This window comes from Erinaceus europaeus, chromosome 12, assembly GCF_950295315.1.
Source record: "Erinaceus europaeus chromosome 12, mEriEur2.1, whole genome shotgun sequence".
Lineage (NCBI taxonomy): Eukaryota > Metazoa > Chordata > Mammalia > Eulipotyphla > Erinaceidae > Erinaceus > Erinaceus europaeus.
This window is the reverse complement of record NC_080173.1, coordinates 90,026,679-90,034,641: the sequence shown is the minus strand read 5'-3', so window position 1 is coordinate 90,034,641 and position 7,963 is coordinate 90,026,679. Positions and strand designations below refer to the sequence as shown.

The window sequence follows — 7,963 nt, the reverse complement described above, 5'->3', positions numbered from 1 at the left end:
CACACCCCAGCAGAGGCCCCAGGAGTCTGATCTCCCAGCCCAGCAAGCAAAGGATTGGGAAGCTGCCCAGAGAGCCTCCAGATCAAGAACCTGGAGTATCATTATTTGCTTTTGCTAGTGGGGCTCTATCCCTTTGACCCAGAGGAGGCACTGATCTGAAGAAGCAGCAGTGTGAAAAAGAGTATTGGAGCTGCAGGAGGACAGAAGGTAGAGAGAGGAATACAGGGAGAGGGAGAGGGAGAGAGAGATGTAAATAGGGAAGGAGCTGGCACTCAGTGGGCAGAGGTGGGAAGGGAGAAGCTAACAAAATGCAAGACAACCACCTTGGGTCCTTCTTCATTTGAGGCTGGTCACCTCTTCTCTAGAAGTTTCTGTCTTGCCTGACATGCATGGTGGTAGACAGGCAGAGCCCTGGACGATGGGAATGGCGTGCCCCTGAGACTCAGGGCATCACAGTGGCCCTCCCCACCCTCTGCTCTCTGACCATAGGCAGATAGATGCCTCTAGGAAGCAGAGCAGGGGAAGGGAAGGCAGGCCTGAGTGACGGGTCACAGTTCAGACCTGGAGGCCTGGAGGAAATGTGGAAATAATCAGGCTGCTGGGGAAGGCACCCCAAGAGCTGCTGCTACACCCCCATCACTACTCTCCTCTTGGAGGGCTACAGAGAAGCCCCAGAGTTAAGACTTCTAGGACTAGGGAAGGGGCAAAGCCCCCCTTCCCTCCCAAAGGAAGAGTCAGGGACAATGTGGGCAGGGCAGCCAGCAGGAAATGGGCAGGGCCTCCAAGCAGAAGGAAGGAAGGAAGGAAAGAAAGAAGGAAAGAAGGAATGGGGAGGGGTGCAGGGCCAGCAAAGGAAGGGCCACTCAGTGGGGATCAGAGTTCTAGAAGATAATCATTATTGTGCTTATGGACACAGCAGCTCCCTGGCTCTGAGAGAGTGAGCAGTCAGTTTTTAGGCACTAGAAGATTTCCGTGATGCTGTTCTAGGTAAATGAATGAGACCGAGTAGCCTATCTGGTCAGCCTGTGGACTGCACCTGCTGGCCAATTCAAACCCAGGCAGCTTCGACCCAGGGTCAGGCCAGGGTCTCTTGGCTGACAGAACCTGGCACTGAGTCCCCAAGAGGGGGGGAAGGGGAGACATGAAATTGAGGGGGAGTTGGTGATAGGTGATAGGGTGGGCAGAGACTAGGGCCTTAACCCTCTCCTTACACCCACTGACTCTTCTGGAAGAGTGATAACTCTTGCTCTACACCCCAGGTCTGAGCATGCTTTGCCAGGACGCTGGGCTGGGTCCCTGGGAGTATGGCTTTCCCCGGCATAGGCGGCCCTTCCCTGTCCTCCTATGGTGGAGACAGGGAAGGGAGACACAGAGAGCCAGAAGCTCTGTTCCACACCCATCCCGACCCCTGCCCTGCCCTGCCCTGCCCTGCCCTGCCCCGCCTCGCCTTGAGGCCTGGCCCTGCCTGGTTGGTCAGACGGTCACTTCGGTCTTGCTAGCTGTGTAGCAGGTGTGGTGGCCCGGGATATAGTGCAGCTGCTCCACTGTGTTGTGTCTGCGAGAGGCGAAGGCCTGGCGCTTGGCTGCTGTCTGGCTCTGGCCCAGGGTGGCATAGGAGTTATTGGAGGCACTGGGATGGGAGTGCATCTTGGTCATGCGGTAGCGGTCCAACACGGGCGTGGACACAAAGACGTCCGTGTGCGAGATGGCCCGCGACAGGGACTGCTCGGGGAAGGCCGTCCGCTCTGGGGACAGCAGCGGGTCCTGGGAGTGCAGGCGCTCTGTGGAGAGCAGCTGTTCGTCTGACAGGATGCGGTCATAGGGCAGGCCGAATTCATCCGGCAGGCACCGCTCCGGGGACAGGACCCTGTCCTGGGACATGGCCCGGATGGGGCGGCGGGGTCGCTCTCTTGGCAACGGCTTCTGCTGGGACATCTGGATAACGTTGAGGGGGAGGGTTCCTCGGGCAGCAAGGTCTGGCAGGTGCCTTCTCCTCATGTAGTACTCATCGGCATCCTTGTCAGCTGCAGGGGTAAGAAGGAGAGAAGGCAGTTGAGAAGATGCTATCTATGGCCAGGACGGACATAGAACCTTGCAGCTCAGACAGATGGCAGCAGTGTTAGTCCATCAAATGTACCAAGTGGTCCTGGGGGGGGGTCTTGTTAAATGCAGGCTTGGATTCCTCCTGTACCCTACCCCCTGGGTTTGGGGTGGGCTCTTGTGCCTGCATCTTTAACAAACTCTCAGGTAGTATTAATGAACCTGGACTATACAACACTAATTATGGAGGTGGTTAGGGGAGTTCTTTTTTTTTTTTAATATTCTTTTCCCTTCCTTTCTTCCCTTTTTCTCTCTTTGTGTGCTTCCAGTTGCCAGGTTCGGTGCCAGCAGTATGAATCCACCACTCCTGGCAGTCATTTTTTTTTCCTTTTTATATTTATTCATGTTATTCGATAGAACAGAGAGAAATTGGCAAGGGAGGGGGAGATACAGAGGGAAAGAGAAAGACAGATACTTGCAGACCTGCTTTGCCACTTATGAAGCTTGTGAAGCTTTCCCCCAGCAGGTGGGGAGCTTGGGGCTCAAACCCTGGTTCATGGGCGAGTCCTTGCATGTAGTACTGTGTGCGCTTAACTGCATACACCACCACCTGGCACCACAACCTGGCCCCCCTAAAGGACTTCCCAGGTCAAGTTTATGTCTCAGGCAATGGCAAGTCTGTATCTGGACACTCCCACCTGTTACAGCTTCTCTCACACCAGGGTCCTGACATCCAAGGACTCTTAGGTCTTAATGAAACACCAACTAGCAGCTGGTGAGACCTGATGAGTCTCTGAGGAAGCTGGATGGTAGAACCAGCCCCCTGAGGAAATAAAATAAGATGTCTCAGCCTAGTTTCTTGTGAAAATGTTTAGCTGGTAACTTAGGAACATAGTAACACTTTTTATGGAGTAACAGCCCATGCACTGGAAGCTAATGCAAGGGCATCTGGCCTCACACAGTCACAGAATGAAGCCTACACAGTCACTGCCTGTTCCCACAACACAAGCAGACTGGAACAGTCTTGTATGTGCATAATATTCCCATGCCTCACCTGTCTCTCCCAAGAACACCTTGAACTTACCTGGAATATACACAAGCCTGCCTTGCTCCAAATTGCAGGAACGGGAATGAAACCTCCAGGTGTCCTTTTTACAGCTTTGCAAAATGTGTAAACACTGATTGTCTTCTACTTTATCCAGAGCATCTCTAGCTGGAAGCTCCTACCTTCAAAACCAGATTCCTGAGACCAGGGGGTGGTACACCCGGTTGAGCGCACATTACAATGCACGAGGACCCAGGTTCAAGTGCCAGGTCCCACCTATAGGGGGAAAGCTTCAGGAGTGGTGAAGCAGGGCTGTAGGTGTCTCTCTGTCTTTTTCCCTCTCTACTTCCTCCTCCCCCCTCAATTTTCTCTGCGTGTATCCAATAATAATAATAACTACTAATCAGATTCCTCAAATTACTAAGGGCCTCTATCTCTTCTCATAGAAACCCACTGTTGTACCTTAAAGACAGCTAAAGGGGCCTGAAGGGCTGAACTACCAAGGTAGAATACCCTATGACTTCAAGCTGATGCTCAGTCCTGTGGTTGGATGGTCATTAAAATAGATTCATTTGAAAATGGGAGCAGTGAGTCAGTGGATTATAAAGTCAGGAGAGAAGGGCTTTTCCACATCTATCTTTTTGATTTGGTAGTGTCTCAAACACACAGCCGTCCCAGAGTCTCCTCTGACTCTGATGGCAGAGCTGTAATCATTGGCTGAATTGGGCTCAGCTGATGAAGTGGAATATGTGAAAGAGGGTGAAGGGAGTAGGTGGTGGCACACCCGGTTAAATACACGTATGGCTGTGCACAAGGATCTGGGTTTGAGTCCCTGATCCCTACCTGCAGAATGATACTTCGGGAGCAACAAGGCAGGTCTATAGGTGTCTATCTTTCTCTTCCTCTACCTCCCTTTCCCTTTTAATTTCTCTCTGTCCTTTCAAATAAAACACAAAAGAAAAAAAAAGAGAAAGAAAAAAGAAAGGAAAAAAATTAAAAGTGGACACCAGGAGAGGTGGATTTGTAGTGCTGGTACAAGGCCCGGCAATAACTCTGGAAGCAATCAGAAAGAAAGAAAGAAAGAAAGAAAGAAAGAAAGAAAGAAAGAAAGAAAGAAAGAAAGAAAGAAAGAAAGGAGAAAGAAAGAAAAGAAAGAAGGAAGGGAGGAAAGAAGGAAAAGAAAGAGGTGGACATCAGTTTCTCAAAGCAGTACTGAGTGACTTAGGAAGTGGTGTTATAAGCCTTTGTGAGAAATTTCAGAGAAGCTTTGATATAACTAACCTCTAGTTCAGGCTAAGACAGGGAGCAAGGAAAGCCCATGTCTTAAAGATGGCAATTAGTGGGCAGGGCTGGAGAAAGACTTTCTTTTCCAGTTAAGCTGCTTTTCTCTTATATTTGAAACACCGCCTTTCATGGGAATGGGAATGTGAGGTTATTCTCCAGCCTCTATTCTGTCTGCGAGGACAGTGGACTCAAGTCTTAAAGAACAAGAACCAGGATTTGTTGACCTTTTTCCATGCTGCATGTTCTTGGGGCTTCTTCTTCTTCTAGCGTTCTTGGGGCTAACAGTGTTTAAGACAATAGTGTAAAACGCAGGAGGAAGTCATTGTATGGGTCACAATCTTAGGAAAATCCCACTTACTTAATCTCTTCAGGGAAGAGTACTTGCTGGGGTGGGTCTTCATAGCAGACTCATAAGAAGGGGGTAAATGGGCCAAGTTCTGGAAGGAGCGGGAGAAAGAGAGGTCATAGGGCTCCGTGGCTGATGTCAGGATGTTGTTCATTCGTGGCTTCTCTGCAAGAGAATGGAGGAGTGCTTTGTGTTAGCATGAACAAAGGCTGAGGTAGATAGGAGAGATGGGTCCAGGTTCTATCTCCTGACTTCTTCCTCATCTGCATCCTGCTTTCTTGAAACCTTGTACTACGCCACATAGAGCACTAGCCACTTAATATCCCTCATGCTCAGTTCCTGGGACAGATTTGCACTGTTTCTGCCTATAGTGGTAGTTTATTGTTCCCTGAAAGACAGTCTATATTCTTCCTCTTGCACTGCCTGATAGAGCTGAGAAAAGGTCACAAAATCATCTGTGGGGAGTCAGGCATTAGTGCAACGGCTTAAGTGCAGGCGGCTCAAAGCACAAGGATGGGCGTAAGGATCCCAGTTTGAGCCCCTGGCTCCCCACCTGTAGGGGAGTCGCTTCACAAGCGGTGAAGCAGGTCTGCAGGTGTCTATCTTTCTCTTCCCTTCACTGTCTTCCCCTTCTCTCTCCATTTCTTTCTGTTCTATCCAACAACAAAGACATCAATCATAACTACAACAATAAAAAAACAACAAGGGCAACACAAGGGAATAAATAATAATAAATAAATTTTTTAAAAATAAAAAAAATCATCTGTGGTAGTGTGGAATGTCTCTACTTTCCTTCCTAGCTTTGGGCAAACCTATTTCTGAGGCTTAGAACAATCTTTGTTTGTAGGAGATAGAGTTACTGGTATTGTCTATGAACGCACAGAATTAGTTCCACCGAGACTCATACCCTCACTGTTCATAATCTCATTTCACTTCTCCCATTACTTCCACTAAGTCCCTCTAAGATCTGAAAGTCACAAAGTCATTTTACTCTTATTCCAACTCTTCCCTCTACTCCCTGCCCCCTCCCACTATATCTGAACTGCTAGACAAAAGGCTATAGGCAAAATGCTTATTGTATTATCCCCCTTCTCTCTCTCTCTCCTTCGCTTGAGATTCCAGAGAGAGAAGGAAGTGCTATTCACTAGGAGACGCAGAAGAAAAAAAAAAAAAAGAATGGGGGGGGTCGGGCGGTGGCGCAGTGGGTTAAGCGCACGTGGCGCAAAGCACAAGGACCGGCGTAAGGATCCCGGTTCGAGCCCCCGGCTCCTCACCTGCAGGGGAGTCGCTTCACAGGCAGTGAAGCAGACCTGCAGGTGTCTATCTTTCTCTCCCCCTCTCTGTCTTCCCCTCCTCTCTCCATTTCTCTCTGTCCTATCCAACAATGAACAAGATCAACAATGGTAATAATAATAACCACAATGAGGCTACAACAACAAGGGCAACAAAAGGGGGAAAAAATGGCCTCCAGGAGTGGTGGATTCATGGTGCAGGCACCGAGCCCAGCAATAACCCTGGAGGAAAAAAAAAAGAATAGGGGGCAGGCAGGTGGTGGCACACCTGGCTGAGCATACATATTATAACGCACAAGGACCTAGGTTCAAAGCCCTGGTCCCCACCTGCAGGGGAAACATTTAATAATAATCAGTGAAGCAGTGCTGCAGCCCTCTCTCTCTCCCCTTTATATTTCTGTCTCTAATAAATAAATTAATAAAAATTTAAAATAAAGAAAATGGAATAGAGGAAGGATACAAGAAAAAATGAACAAGAAATAAGGTGAATGAAAAATTAGGGAAATATACTGCAGAAAGAGCTGTGTTGGACTCTGGGGACCAAATTAGGTGTTTCATGTGAGTGGGGCAAAGACAGGAAATGCTGGTGCTGGGGTGTGTGTGTGTATGTGTGTGTGTGTGTGTGTGTGTGTGGTGGGAAGGAGTGGAATTAAAGATGAGGAGGGGAAGAAAGGCAAGTATGTCTTGGAGCCTTGGTGTTTGACCTGACTCGAGGCACAGCAAAGCATCAACAGGTATCGCGGAAGAACAGTGGTACCATGCCCCCAAAATGAAGAAATCAGGTATTTTAATAACTGTATGTAGACTGGAGGCATCACCTTTCCATCTGCTTAGTTTGGGATGCCCAAGAATTGGCAGACTTCACATAAGAACAAGTGTCCATCAACTGTGGTTTTCAGTACATCTTGGCAAAGAGAGTTGAATCGTGGAAGGCAGGAATTCTGTAAACTGTCAGGCAAAGTTGTCCTGCCTAGGTCTGTTCCAAAGGCAGCCTCCATACAAGCTTATCCCAGTTTCTCTATTCTTTTCTGCCTGTACAGGCACTTCCAACACTGAAGGAGATCCAGGTGAGCCCAGCCAATGAGCTAGCATACCAGTTTGGTATATATGTGATATATCTCTGTATCTCTAAGAGATCAAAATATGCTGTTTTGGTGGGCATTTCTGGTATAGATTAGGGATAGATGCCAGGGAGAGGAGTGGACAAAAAGCTGGGAGCATTACTATCCAGGATGAGCAATAGCCAACAATCCCTTAACTCTTGTTACTTCTCTTGTGACTATACTGGATAAGAATGAACTTCTCTATGCCTACTGGCATCACACTGACACCAAAGACATCTCTCAGCCCATCTGCTTCCAAATGCAACATTTCTGGGATGCTCTCATTCCACATTGCTCTCCAGTACATGCTTCTGAGCCAGCTCTTCCAAGCCTTCTGCTTTCACCTCTTTAAAATCAGTCTCATTCTTCTGGTCAGTACCACTCATTTTATCAGCCACATGATACATCTATTTGACCTGAGATGATAGTGTTGAACTCAAAAGACTGAAATCCCCTTAGTCGAATTATTGCTGTCTTGTCTGGTTTTTCTGATGCCTTCTTAGCATTTGGCCCCAACATAAGAATTTTTTTTTAATATATGTTTTAAAAATTTTGTTACCTTTATTGGATGGACACAGCCAGACATTGAGAAGATGGGGGAGTTAGAGAGGGAGAGAAACAGAGAGACACCTGCAGCACTGATTCACCACTCATGAAGCTTTCCCTTTGCAGATAGGGACCAGGGGTATGTGAACCTGGGTCCTTGTGCATTATAACATATGTGCTCAATCAGGTGCACCACCACCCAGCCTCCCAAAATAAGAATTTAATAAATTATTTTTGGTTAATCAAATAGGTACCAGTCCCATGTCTCTTAATGGCTTCTTTGCCAATGGCTGGGAAACATAGAACA

The 7,963-nt window shown here is 48.0% G+C and overlaps 1 protein-coding gene across 3 annotated transcripts in view; it reads right to left on the bottom strand.

The window, feature by feature from the left end:
• Window positions 1-818: 818 nt before the first annotated feature.
• Window positions 819-7,963, bottom strand: part of SHISA6 (shisa family member 6) — a 405,883-nt gene continuing 398,738 nt past the window's right edge. For all 3 annotated transcript variants that reach the window (XM_060204437.1, XM_060204438.1, XM_007523649.3), the window contains 2 exons: window positions 4,728-4,880; window positions 819-2,024 (listed from right to left, as the gene is read on the bottom strand). In XM_060204437.1, coding sequence (XP_060060420.1) covers window positions 1,474-2,024; window positions 4,728-4,880 — 704 coding nt within the window. In that variant the 3' untranslated portion in view covers window positions 819-1,473. The remainder of the gene's footprint in view (window positions 2,025-4,727; window positions 4,881-7,963) is intronic.